The sequence below is a fragment of the Cydia splendana genome, chromosome 5, assembly GCF_910591565.1.
Source record: "Cydia splendana chromosome 5, ilCydSple1.2, whole genome shotgun sequence".
Lineage (NCBI taxonomy): Eukaryota > Metazoa > Arthropoda > Insecta > Lepidoptera > Tortricidae > Cydia > Cydia splendana.
Genome location: NC_085964.1, coordinates 18,298,588 through 18,313,905, shown reverse-complemented (window position 1 = coordinate 18,313,905; position 15,318 = coordinate 18,298,588). Strand labels below are relative to the sequence as shown.

The window sequence follows — 15,318 nt, the reverse complement described above, 5'->3', positions numbered from 1 at the left end:
AGAGCTTTAGAGGAAAGAGATGATAATGGGTAAAAAACAGCACGTAAAATAATATCATACTCCCATTGTACAATAAAAAAAAATAAAAATATAAAAAAGTACCTACTAATAAAGCTGTATCGTCCCAAATCTATGACAATCCAGCGAGAATAACATTTTTGAACTAACTAATATTATCAACTTATTTTAAACTCTAAAGCTGTCAATATAAGGTTGAAAATAGCCTGTTAATTGTTACACTGATTGTCAACAATTGTCAATTGCGCACGCGACTAAATCGCCCCTAATGAAGGGGTTGGTGCCCTTAAACTAAGGGGTTAGGACGACAATGCGTCCCAGTCGATTATATGGCCAAATTAATTTTATGGTTGCATTACAATCGTTGCTAATACTTGATATTTATACATTCATTGTTTATTCCTTTGCAGTGACATAACGACAATGTTTAAAAAAAATAACACGCCTAGAAACATACATATGCCACTTATGAACGATACTTTTTTGTCAATGAGTATGTTCAATAAATATTTAATCGCAGGCGAAGCAAAACAAGTTTTCAAGCTATCTTGTACGTCATGTAGCATTTAAAAGGCATGTTGTGTCTATAAAAAATCAATGAATTAGTATGCGATTTTACAGTTGTGTCGCTTTAATCGAGACTCCCGTACTCATTGCAGGTTTCACTTAACATTTACATACATCAATGTAGTTTTATAGAGTCCAGTGACAATGTAAACAAAATGTCAAAAATAAATCCGTTAAACGGGACGTTTCCCATGGTCCGGATAAAGCGTGGGGCGTTTTATATAGGCAGGGATTCCGTCCACCGTGCCACTGTCAAACGAGACCTCATTGTGAGCACACGCCTATTCCATCAGTGTAACTTTGTGTCTAAATAATAAAGTAATATCGTGTAAACAAGGATAATGAGCGAGTAGGTGGGGTCGGCAAGGCGTCTGCCTCTCCTTTTTTTCTCGACATCTGGGCGGCGCGAAGAACACGCCTCACAGCCCACGCATCCGAACGCAGCGCGGCCAAACACGCTCTACACGACCCGACGGCAACCGGATAAACAAACAATTTAAAAAACAGTTCGAAATTTGAAACGTCGTGACGGATTCCACGCTTAATCGGTTTTTTTTTCTTGTTATCTTTTTAATTGCCAGCCAGGACGTTAATTGCTCAGACCGGAGTTTGGTTGTTTTATGTGAGTTTTGAAGTGCGCGCGCTTGTTTTGCGGTGAGATTGTCAGTGAAGCGGAAACGATGAGCTCTCGGGGCCAGGTGGTGTTGCCAACATGAAGCACGGTATCGGCGAAGAGCACAGAATGCGCATAAACCCTAGGGCAATCATTTTGTTGCTGTTCATTTTGTTTAGTAAAGCAAGGTAAGTCTATTGGAAAACACTTTGTTTATTTCTACCCGACTATCGAAAAGGAAGAGTAATTTATTCAAATTCATGCATACATTTATAAGTAGGTATATATTTCCTTCGTAATTAGCGCCGAACTACTTTTAATAGTTTAAGATTTGTTTTAATTGCATCACTTGATTTTTTTAACTATATGAGTGGCTCAAGGGATTTAAGTATATATAACATTTTTAGGTAGGTAGGTATTTTAATTCTTACAAGATCTCTTCGTTTGAACTGCTGTGCATTAACAGTGTTTGTAAACAAGTTCCGTATTGGTTACAATTTTGTTTAAGAAAGTAACCTAGATATGTTATTAATTCGTACTATGTGCTAGTTCTACAAATGCTGTAATTGAATAACAATCAATGGAAAAGAACTACTACACCACACATAACATACACACTACACATACTACATATAGTATATAATGTATACTAGATACATCTTATGGATTGAGCATCTGTTTCAGTTTCGGCAAAATTGCTTTCACTGTATATCCGGCTGTTCATGTGAGGTGTAAGGGTCGCAATTCTTAACCGATTCTCTCGAAATTATCTGAGCAGCCGGCCTAGTCAAGATGACAATCGCTACGGCTACGCGGCCATGTTCGATAATTGTGTGGATAATTTTGATTATTTCAGTTTAAAAAAAAATCAAGTTTTTAAAATTCGAAGCCGGGTTACCGAGTTATACAGCTCACAGAGCTACAAGTCATTATGGGTGGCAGACTGGCCCCAGAATACGTTAACAATTTTTCAGGAATATTTTTTTACCCACACGTTTTTTTACAAAATGTCTTTACAAATTAAAACTGCAATAATTAACCTAAAATAAAACGTATTATCTTCAAAATATTCTCATATAGCTTACATAAACGCAAATGTTTGTTACAATAATCAAAAATATGCCACAGTAAAAAAAAAAATCAACACTTGGGCCACTCTGTACTTAATGAAATATTTTTGCTGTGGTACACTTTTAAAGATATGACTGTTTGGTTAAAAACACGCGAAAATTAGTACGGGGAGCCAAACTAGGACGGTAGATTAAAATTAACTTTGTCAAAACAACACTACACTACTAAGGCCCAGTTGCGTCAAAGTGTCTAACTTTTTAGGAAATTGTTAATTATAGGTTTTCCTCATGTCTTATTAACAGCTAGACTTCAGGGCCCTAGCCAAGATGATAATCGTTCATAGAAAACGCCAATACAAACTTAAATAAAGTATGAAAATAGTCACGTGACTTCTCGTAGCATCTGTTATCCCGATACATTTTTTCAATTAGTTTGGCGTTTCTTGGCTACGCCCCCATGTGTACCTTTATCAAAATCACAAATGTAACCCCACCTCAAAAGCGGTTGTCACTGCAAACTGCAACTGTCGTGGCATCACGATCACGGCACTAATCATGCTAATGGCGCCGCATGATGATAGCAATGATAATGCATGCAAATACTGCCGAGCAACAGCCATACAACCGGAACAATTTATTGATATCTCTACGTAAGTAAGGAGCTATTGGAATCGTAGATTTATTTTGAACTGTTAGGTCCATACACTTTTTTTAACAAGAGAGTGTGACCCAATCTCAAAAGTAGCTAGTCTAGCTTCTCCGTCTAAACTTTTTTTCAATGAGTCCCTCATCCAGTCTCAGGTGGGGGCTCAGCAGGGGGATCCGCTTGGCCCCCTGATCTTTAGCCTCGCCATCCAAAAAGCAATATCCGGTCCTCAATCTCCACTAAACGTTTGGTATTTAGATGATGGCACTCTTGGTGGTAAGCCTGAAGAAGTATACCAAGACTTGGTCACACTCCTCCCACTCCTCCATAATCTGGGCCTCGAAGTCAACACCAACAAATGTGAATTCTTCCCCTGCAGCGCCAATTCACATTCCTCATTACCTTCGTTTAGCACCCTACTACCTGGTCTCAAAGAGCTGTCCAGTCAAAACTTTCACCTCTTGGGTTCCCCTATATTTCCCGATGCTGTTCCTGGAGCTTTTAAGACAAGAGAACAACTTCTCTTATTAGCAAGAGAAAGGCTTAGAAAGCTCTCGGCACATGTAGCTCTGACTTTGCTAAGATCCTGCTTCGCCGTCCCCAGAATCACCTACTTCCTACGCACAGTGCCTACTTGGCTACACCCCACACACATGGACTCATTCGACCTGGCACTAAAAGAATCTGCTGAGTGTCTTTTAAATGTATCCCTCTTTACCTATTCGCAATGGCGGTCTGGGTATACGACGCTCACGAGATGTAAGCCTTCCGGCCTTCCTTGCGTCGGCGGCCGGGGTTGTGGACCTTGTCACTAAAATTTTACCTTTAGATGGTGCCAAGGCCACAATACCCTATGCCGCCGAGGCTTTGTCGGCTTGGAAGACTCTGAACTCTGATGCGCCAGTACCAGACAAACCTTACCGCCAGCGTTTATGGGATGACGTCGTGGTAAAGAGACTACTCGACAGTCTTATTCATACCGCTGCTGGTTCTGACAGAGCCAGGCTAATCGCTGCCTCCAGGCCTGAATCTGGAGCCTGGCTACACGCTCTTCCCTCCCCAAACTTAGGCACCTTACTAGACAGCGACTCGATGCGTGTGGCCGTTGCTCTCCGCTTAGGTTGTGACGTATGCCAACCACACCAATGCATCTGCGGTTCCACTGTGGAGAGCAACGGTCACCATGCCTTGAGCTGCTGCCGTTGCGCTGGGAGGTTCCCACGGCACCATGCTCTTAATGACATTATTAGAAGAGCCTTAGTGTTAGCTAATGTCCCATGCATGCTTGAGCCGCCAGGTCTCAGCCGATCGGACGGCAAAAGGCCTGACGGCTTGACCCTGGTGCCGTGGAAAAGAGGTAAGTGCTTATTATGGGACGCCACGTGCGTCAGTACTTTCGCCGCCTCGCATCTTAGCCGCACAATACGGTCGGCAGGAGCGGCTGCTGAGCACGCGGCGTCCCTTAAAAAAGCTAAATACTCGGCGCTAAGCGGGTACTTATTCGTCCCCCTCGCTGTCGAGACCTCAGGCTGCTGGTGCGCTGAGGGTATGTCCTTCCTCCGGGAGCTGGGTCGTCGCCTGCTAGAAAGAGGCCTTGACCCCCGCTCCGGGTTTTTCCTGATGCAAAGGCTGTCCATCGCAGTCCAACGCGGCAACGCAGCGAGCGTGATGGGCACCTTTGCGTCGGGGGCAGCCCGGGACGGGCTTCAGTAGGCAATTTTTTATACTTATTTAGTTTATATTTAAGTTTAGTTTTTAATTAGTTTTATGTTTAGTTTATGTATTATTTTAATTATGAAATAAATATATTTTTTTAAAGTAGCTAGTTGTATATCCAACTACACCAATAATTCTAAATAATGGGCATATCGTCCATATAATAATAGCAAGGATAATTCATGTAAATACCATTTCAAATATTGCGTAACTTAGTCCACGACATTATACGTACCTACCTAATAGCTACTTCTGACGATACACGACTAATCATGCTTAAGGCGATGCATGATGATCTCAATAATACATGCAAATATAATTGAAAAGCAATCAGCAATACAGCCTGATCGATTTTACACATGCCATCGCATGAGACAATTTGATCCCTCTGGGCTATTAAAAAAAAACACTTTTTGCCCACATTATAAAGTAATCCTACATCAAACGATAAATATAAAACTCAATTTACACAAAATATGTCTCAACAAAACATACACTTTAAATAATAGCAACTACATAGACTATAACCACAGTAAGAATGCATACCATATCCCTATACCTAAGTTCCATACTTGACGTAGCACTTGGCAGGAAAACTTAGCGTGGTCCTGGTCCGCTTCTAAGTTTGTGTGGTAGAGCGGACAAATGCAAATATACGACGCGAGAAGCCGGGGCCACCCAATCGGGCAAATTTAGGAGCTTGCTAACTACGGTACGAGTATGCCACCGCCGTATAATCACTACTACTGACGTGGATGTCAGAACAAATGCTGGAAGGGATAGTCTAACTTCTGTGCTATTATCAATATCTATCTATAATATACTCATGGACAAATTTAGAGGAACACAAAAAAAAATACTGGATTACAGCACCTAAAGTAGTTTTTTGCGTTCCTCTAAATTTGTCCATGTCATAGAGAAATACATATAAGCAAAAAGAATAGATAGTATAGAGGGGTCCTGTCATTGTAAATTTTGTAGTCACTGTAAATTTACTGCCATCTATCGACACACGACTAAAACTCAAAATGAAAACGTATAAAGTTATCAAAAAATGTATATATATGGATAAATGATTTTATTATTTTTATATCATTTTGATCCATGTTCATTCACTAATATCTATGTGTTAAAATTGTTAAATATGAAACGGTGTCGTCACGCCATCTAGCCGAGGATAGGCTAAAGGTGTGTGCGCCATCTATTCGAGAATGACTTTTGCTTCAATTCCGAGGCACGTTTTTTCCTTAGACTTTATTCGTCTTATACGAAGTTAGATATGTCTTTGATATAAGTAAGACAAGAGTGCCCACTCCATACATCAGTTTTGGCACCAAAAATATTAGTATTTTCATAGTCGACATCTAGCATCGAGTAGCGGAATTATCAGTACGTTAAGTATCATAGTAGTAGTAGTAGTACTGTCAAGTGACAATAGATGTAGCACCGACCGGAAACTCTAATCTCAACAACATAAGACTTTCCGGTCGGTGCTACATCTATTGTCACTTGACAGTACTACTACTACTACTTAACGTACTGATCCACAATACAAGCCTTATTGAGCTTACTGTGGGACTAGGTTGATTTGTGTAAGATTATCCCATATGGGTGTTTGGAAAAATGTCGTTTTACTTTTCCTAAAACTATAATTTTACGAATCCGTAATTGAACAAAAATACTAATTAAATATTATTTTAGCTATAAGAAAAAAATAATTATTCTAAAGATTGCAAAATCCTTCTCATCTTTGCTCTAAGCTTCTCATAACCAATTAAACGTAAAAAGAAATTACTTCCTCGACCACTGTGGCCTCCATTATAAAGTAATTCCACTTTAACTCCATATTTATTCGCGTAAGTTGCCGCGTAAAGCGTTACGTAATTTTATATAGTCGTACTTATCAGAATTGTAATTACAAATAATTCTCTTGTCGGTGGAGTATCTTCCAGCTTTCCCTATCTTGCGCCAGCTCTTTGACTTTATGATACGACACGACCCCTACAAGTAGGAAGGTATGTGTAATTGATATCTTAAAAAATATAAAATCATACGACTAAAAAGTAGGTAATATGATTTTAATTTTTTGACCGAGCGAAGCGAAGCTGTGCCAATTCTGTCCGTCTGTTTCTCCTGCTCTTCTCCTGCGCAACGTTCGATAATTACAGAGGTACCTACGTAGTTAATTTTCCGATTCAATGTTTTGAATTTTTTTCAAAATGGCCATGAATCACGAGCTCTACAGTTCACAGAGCCACTAGTTTTAGTATTTTGATATCTTGAACATATCGATTGGTGTATTCAGTTTCAGTTTCATTCACTTTCAATGACCTGTGTCAGGTAGGAGCATATACCTTGTACAAAATAATAGTAACCGACTACGTACAAACCATTGCCATTATATGCAAAGAATGGAGTGAAAACCAAGCCTGAGCTATAGTAGGTACTTAAATATTTTACTCAAACTTTACATGCTAGGTATTTAACGAACACCTACTCGCATTTACTTAAATTAATTCTGGAGAACGGTCCCAACGATTTCGAAGAAATTTACTGTAAGTCCACGCGTTTATGTAAACGAGAAAATCAGCTTAGCTTGAAATTTAGTTTTGACGTAAACCCGTTAAGATAAAAGCCTACTCTCGGCCAGATATGTAAAATATTACTTTATAACAACAAATGGGTTTTGAAAAGAAAGTGAGATTTAATTCAGAACAATAACAAAGGTTCTAGTTACACGGATAAAGCATAATAAACAAATGACATTTCAGAGAAATTACACAACACAATTACACAATTTGTACTCAGTGATGTTTCGAGTTGAAGAGAGGTGTAAAATATGCACTTGATTTTTTATTAATAATATAAAACAATAAGTGATACATATAAATATAGACGTTTGGTGAACTTGGGTCTGTTTTTAAACATTTTAATCATACTTCTTACCAAAAAGATTGCTATAGGTAATTAGGTAATTCAACTACATATATCCCTTACATACTTATGTGTATACATCGGTAACTCGTGGCATTTAGGTAGCACTTAAAGGATTAGTTTAATTAATTTCCGTTTTTTAGTGGTTTATTTTTCTCGACTCGTATAGGAAGAACATTGTCACATCAGTAGTCTGTGCCTGCTACCTAAATGCCACGAGTTACCGATGTGTACTTATGTGCGACCTGTATTATACGCGAAGTAGGTAGTGTTTTAAGGTCAAACCTTGATGGAATATCATAATATTCAATAACGCTAAAATCTATTAAGATTTTACTACAGACACATAGGTACCTACCTAAAGCACGCACGCCTCCATAATTATCATACTTAATTGCTATCCTTTTCATATAACATAGGAAATATAGGATTCTAAAAAGCTTTTAATGGATGTCAACATACGTAGTCAGCAAACCGTTTCTCTTTTTATACGCGCCCATTCCATAAAATTTAACTCTACGTAGAAGCAATTACTATTCATAATCATGAATTACTTGGCAATTCCGTCAAATAGCCCAAGTGGAGTGTTGGCAATAAATATAGGTAATTTGTCCTGCTGCTAGGTAAACGTTTAGCGCTGTTAGTGTTTACATATTTTAGAGAACCACGTTTATTTAATAAATATTTTAGAAGACCACGCACATAGGGTTGTTTGTGCGATCTATGCGGCCAAAACTTTTTTCGTGCAGAAACCACTTGTAAATGGTTTAAATAATTAAAACAAAGTATAATGAGTATAAAAATATTCTGGCGTATTCTCGACGATATGTCTTGAAGTGTTTATTCCAGGCCTCGGCAGCCTCTTCTGACAGCTACCCTATAGAAAACAATGCATTTTTTTATAGTACCAGATCCATGCACGAGGATTTAGTACATTTTCTCGTCATAACGTCAAGGTCCAAAAATAACGCTTATCCGCGACTTTCCGCGGCTAAATTTCATAGCATTCTCTTCTCAAAGACTTCAAGTTCAAAATACAACAGGATTTGAAAGCGTATTTCACCAAATAGTAGAACTAAACCCTTAGCATAAGACCTATAATGCGTAAAAATACCATACAAAACGACTAAGGTTCAAAACCCATAAACATAATGAATAGATTTTATATATGATAAAAAAATATTTTAAAATAATAGTTAATTAACTGTAGTATCAGGATCCATCACTTTTTTTCCACTGCTTTACTTAAATTCACAAGTAGTCGCTGATAAAGTTAACGTTTGCGCAAGAACGCCGAGAACAGACACATACACCTGATGGGACGATCGATTTCCGACGGCCCATATGTTGACGGCGTACTCTAAATAAAAGTAGAAGGGGATGAAAATTGTTCCCGAACTAATCACCTTTGACCCAGGTAGTCGCTTTTCTACCTAGCGTACACTTTATAAAATTGAGTTTTGGCCGCGTATATCGATGATATACCCGTATGTGCCACGTAGGTAAACGGAATCCGCTTGCGTGCTTATCTTGCCCCTATAATAAAGCAGATTCCTTTCATAAAGTGGGGATGGACTTTTGCAGCTGTGTGTACTTGCATTTGTAATTTAAAATAATCAGTTTAGGCGAATATGGAAATTACCTATAAGTAGAACTATATTTAATCACGGTTGATTTCTCGAGATTTTGACACTAGTGCAAACACCATACCTACTCGTACCTATTTACTAACGTGGCAACTGCGAGTGAGACTTACCCACACACTTTAGGTAAGCGCATCTGCAACAGTGCCGAATTAAAAAATTACATGGTTAATATTTCATAATTGCCTTAATATGTTATTGGAAATTAATTAAGTATTTCCTTTCGATATCGTTTTCATGTAAGTATCTAAGTAGATTTGATAAAGACTCCTATTCCAAATTAATTTTCTCCTTCCTCTTACAATTTTATAAAATCTAGCATTGCACAAAGCTTTATATGCGTTCACGTACTTTCCAGCACTTTGCCCATGCCGATACACTTCATACTAAGACGTAGCCGCAATAAACCTACAAACAGATTAGTATTAATGGTCTATGGACATAAGCAGAGATAAGCCCATATGTAATCGATTTACGATCATTTTAACAGTTATCGAGAAAACCGATTGCCTTTAAGGATAACATTTTTACATACTCCGCACAAATCAGGTTTATCTTAAGCTTATAGCATAGATAGCGAAATACAAATAGGTATCAACTACACAGCACATTGTTAGTACACGGAATTTCAATCAGGGTTTAAGTCTTCGCTTTTTAAAAGGCAATAAGCGTATAATAGAAGCGATCAACCTTGAATCTTTCTAACTGAATAGAAGGTAGATTTTCGATTGAAGTATGAGGCGTTACGTCATTGTTTTAATGGGAGCTCGAGAAGAGAAAAGTATTTGCAGAATTGTCGGCATGCAAAGAGAAGCAACGCAAGTAGCTATAATTTGTATTGAAATAACCTTTCTGTCCGGATCGCAGCATTTCATCAGACGGGTCCCGACAAGAGATTTATTATTTTTTTATCCGCAAAGACTTGAGGTTCGAAATTATTGTTTTTATAACCAGCGAAGGAATTTTCAAAGCAATTATATAGGGTTTTAATTGGATCAAAGTTGTTACTGAGGTTAACGACGCTGGAAAAGCTTATGCTTGATTCAGTTTTTACAATGTTTATGGATGATGTGAAGTGTCTAGCCATTAAAGAGCTCATCAGGGTAACTGGTTTGGTACTAAGAAGCGCGGTTAAGCGCTGAGTATTAACGCGGAGCCTAGATTGGTGGTGAAACATCAATCCTTAAACGTACCGTCCTACGTATATAACTTATGTGTTGCAAAATGTATGAAAATAACTTGTGTACCGTAAAATGGGGTGAGTAGGGATTACGAGGGCAGTAGGGTTATGAATGGGGTGAGGAGGGATGACAAAGGGGTGAGTTGGATTTTACAGGCTACTGCTAGTCTGCTACGTAAATTATATATTCTAATAACAAATCAAGCTATTATAATGTTCATAATCCCAAAGTGTCGATCCAAAAATTTTCAAAACTCACCTTAGTAGGAAATTCCTCGTCACCCCAACTACGGGGTGAGCTGGGATTTCCTACTATTTCGGGTTTATCTCTAAAGTTATGAAATGAAACAACAAATTATCATTGACTAACTAAAATTCATACATCCGGAACACTCATTTTTATATATAAATCAATGTGCCACATATAAAAATAAACTTTTATCCAGGTTTGAACTTCGATGTCGTCCCTACTCACCCCATTTTTACGGTACCTCAGTTTCAATTATACAATTTAGAGAAATTAATTTCATTCCAATGTAAGTAAGCGCCTTTAATTTATATGCACAAGACATATAGTCACGTTCAGTAAAAGTTGAACATCAAGTCGAATAATATAGTAGGATTTCTTCTGTAGTGTGAAAAATAATTTGCCGAACTCATTGAGTAAGTAATTCAAAAAATAACCGAACTTAAGTAATAAAGAAATCAATTTTGATCAATATTCTAAAACCGATTTGGATGTTAAAAATGATTGCATAAAAATAGAAATAAGTATTTTGTTAATGTTATGGAAACATTATGTTTGTGTTATGTTTGTATTTCATATATTCAAATGTGTTTATTACAATTTTCACAGTGAAACATATAAAGCTTATCCCTTTTTTAAATGAGCCATGTTGATCGTCGAAAATCGTGAAATATTCCCAATGGTCCACCCTGCATGCCTGGACCGTGAGAACCGCACGATAACCGACAGTTAAGTAAAGCTCGGCCGGAAAACTGTGTTTAACTTCGTATTGTTTTTCAACTGATAACGACAGCAAACCTCTTAATTGTGGTGTAATTGACACTGAGTTTTTTTAGTACAAGGTCCGGTATATTTTAAGATATATCGTTTTAAATTACACGTAACGTAGAGCATTTCAGTGTAGCATTTTTGGAACAAAGGTCTCATACAAAGAGAGAACTGAAAATTTGAAGTGTCTTCTCACTCCCACAATTTTTTCACTTTATCCAAGCTCGCCCGAGTGTTTTTTCATCACTTCTGCCCTTTTTTTGCTTCTCAATAGTTTTAAAATTAAAAATTGATTATATTACAATCCTGTTTATTTATATCTATCTGAATAAATAAACCCCAAAACGCTTCCTCGCCGAGTTATTTCGTCTGCGCTCAATTTTATCTCAAATATTCAACAATATTCGATAAGCCTTCAAACCGAGCATTCCTCACCGATATTCACCAAAACAACATTTAATTAAAATACTTTTCGTGCTTATTATCTATCGTGAAATACTTCCATAAATATTTTGTTTCAATATTTTGATTTCGGTAACCTCGGTAGCCGTGTAACAAATTGTTTCTCGTCTTCGGTAAATATTTTAAACTCGTTCGATAACATCTGTTCTGAATAAATTAATTACAGCGACATTTATTATAAGAGAAACTACCAATTAGTCCTCATATTAATATTAGTGGAAAACTTGTATTAATTATGCGATTTGATTGTTTGCTCATGATTAAGTGGTTAATTTAAATAAGTATGTGAAATACCACATAAATCACATAATTTTAGGTGTTTAATTACCTTAAATCGAAGCTTTATATACCTAGTAGGTATTTTCTGACGAGGATTACTGAGTTTCAGTACCTAACAAAGGTATTTTTAAAATGCTTTTAATATATTGGCATTAATTGAAATCGAAAGAGTAGGTACTTACAATCTGAAAAAATCCGAGTTGATACCAAACATTATTAGTAGGTATTTAATTACTTATTAAAAAATAAGAAATAATTTATTGACCCAAAAAAGAAAAACATAATAATAACAGCATAGGTACCTTCAGATCCACAGCGTAGGCTTCGTCATCATACAGATAGCTCATCCACCTCAGGTTTCGTCACAACAAAAAAAAGACAAAACAAAAATAAAAACAAAAATAAGACAATAAAAAAGTTAGGTATAAATTTACTACGATGAATTATACACCATTTGTATAGCGAGCATTATTTCACTTCAAGCTTTTAACAAAATGAGTTTACGAAAGAATCAAGTTATAATTATGAGTATTAACTTGTCATATCTGTATCTAAAGCGTTTACATTCTCAATAGGATATTATTTTTCTGTTCTTATTTGTTATTAAATATAAACCCTTCTCCCCCAGTTCCCGAAACAACATGGCGCCCAACCACCTCCTCAACTCCGCTCTGACCTGCCGCCTAGTCGGAGGGTTGACCAGAGAGCAGAGAGCCACGTGCCACGAAGCGCCTGACGCCGCCGCCATAGCGTTCGAAGGTCTACAGATGGCGGTCAGAGAATGCCAGCACCAGTTTCGGTGGCATCGCTGGAACTGTTCCAGTCTAGTGGTTAAGAGCAGCAATCCACATGCTAGCTCTATTATGAAAAGAGGTAAGCAGTGTTAATTTTGAGGTACCATAGTGCAAAGTTTTCCTGATATTTTTTCACTGTACAGATCTTGATCTTACTTCTTTATCTACTCTATTTCTTCTTCACGAAGTAAAATATAAAGAACAAACCAAAACCAAGTAAAACATAACAAACAAAAACAATGTACCTACGCATGTAATGTTGAATGCGACGTGTAATGACATCTATCGGACTTTTTGGCAACTAATAGTTATGATAAGTTTTGCGAGCCCTTTAAAATATTAGAAAACATAGGTAACTATATTACTTCCTAATGAAACAAGGGAACTTAAAGTTTTATTAATAAATAGCTACCACGTACAACTACATAATTTATAACCTAATAACTCCTAGTTAACTCATCCATAGCAGGCATTTACAAAACCCTTTAATGAAAAAACAGATTTTATCGTCGGCAATAGTGACGGGTGACAGACATACTCATTTATTTTACTCATGTCAATGTCACAACCCTTAGTAAGCAGGTGGTCTCCTGAATATAAACAGTAGTGAATAATAACTCTACTAAATTATTGCACAGAAGTTATATTAAACAACAATTATATCACAAGAAATATGCGCTTTAAAAATAAAGCGAAGTTGTATATTTACGAGGCTTTGTTGCTAAGGGGCTATTCATAAATTACGTCATTTCAAATTAGGGGGGGGGGGTCTGGACATCGGATGACGGTAGCACGACGTAGGAGGAAACGGGGTCATTCGAAGCATGATTTTTGGATGATTTTAGGGGGGGGGGGGTCCAAAATTGACAAAAATCGATGACGTAATTTATGGACAGCCCCTAATGGAGAGACAGCAATAACATGGCGGGCTCGTAGGTGGCGGGAATCAACGTAATGCCAAAACCAGTCCGATGCGTCGCGTATTTCCACCAGATAATATTAATAAACGCAACTAAACTCTCGAACCAATCGCCATCAGCCATTACAATCCGAATTTATTACGACGAAAAATTATCCACGCACATTATGTAGAGATTCAGACCCACCGGACGGCATTCTATTTACAGAGACTATATCCTCGGGTGTGAAAAGGCTTTGTGGACCTTATTTTTTCCACAATCATCGCACACGTTGACGTGGAAATTTACGAGCATGGAGGATGGGAGACAACAAATAATAAGGTGATTGTTGGCCAGGTGTGCCCCGCTCCCGCGGCCTGATTTCACGCTTCGTGTGCGACCGGGGCGAGCCATCGCCACACGATTGCCTCAGCCAATTAATATCTTAAATGGAATTACCTGGACTTAAGATCCATCGGAGTTTCTCAATTTTCTATACGGCTCTTTATAGCTGCACGCATTTTAATAACGGTTTGATATTCACCATAAAGCTTTATAGGGAAAAGAGGAATTTCTGAAGCGAGTGCTGATCAGTCGTTGATGAGAGATGAAGTCATGAAGATTTAATTGCTCGACAGATGGCAGTATAGAGAGTTAACATGTTAGTGTGCAGGGTATTATGTGATTTCGGACATCCATAGCGCCGGTAATCCGTGACGACACCTTCCGGCCCTTCATCGACATGATTCCTTTTAAATTGAAAAATTGTGAAAAAGCGTATCTAAACACTTAAACATCTTTCTTAACTTGCCCTTTGTTGGGGTCTCGAATTGAAACGCCGACGGAGAACGAAAGCAAAAAAAGTCGAAGAACAAATCGAGAGGCTTTTAAATAGGATAATAGCGATCGATGATCGAAGGAGAAAGATAATAATGATTCCGGACCGTTGGTTTTTTTTGCCCGTGCGTGGATTCATTGGGTGAACGCTGGACGGATGGCATTCGGGATAGATCACGGATTTGTTCCGCTTCCCGGAGATCCTCCACACGTTGTTAGCGCTCTTGTTGTACGTGACGCTGTGACAATGCCCCACTGTCAACGATTTAATGACTTTTGTGAGGCTAATGAGACTATTGTCGGAAAAAAGTTTTCGCCTCGGGCGTTAATGGAGGATGGTGGGTTAGATTAGCGTGAGATGTGAGTCGACGCGTCGAATGTCGCCGGTGTCACGTGAGGGAATGGCGCGCGTCAGGCCAGCAGGGTGGCGCGCATGCTCGATACGATCTGACCGCGACGTGACGTGAATACACCGCGCAAGCGACTCATAAAAAAGTGACATTTATTGGCGTTTTATATCAACAACGTGTACACAGGTGACGTCGTGGCGACAACATACTGCGGTTATGATCCCGCAAAAACGCGATTCATCGCTCAGAGGCGTCTTATCTGGCGGTCCGTCGTGGGAATTCGACGGTCTTTACG

The 15,318-nt window shown here is 38.2% G+C and overlaps 1 protein-coding gene across 1 annotated transcript in view; it reads left to right on the top strand.

The window, feature by feature from the left end:
- Positions 1–693: 693 nt before the first annotated feature.
- LOC134790959 (protein Wnt-10a) overlaps positions 694–15,318 on the top strand; it is a 50,867-nt gene continuing 36,242 nt past the window's right edge. Inside the window, exons 1-2 of the mRNA XM_063761983.1 lie at positions 694–1,386; positions 12,772–13,016. Of these exons, the coding sequence (XP_063618053.1) occupies positions 1,298–1,386; positions 12,772–13,016 (334 nt within the window). The 5' untranslated portion in view covers positions 694–1,297. The remainder of the gene's footprint in view (positions 1,387–12,771; positions 13,017–15,318) is intronic.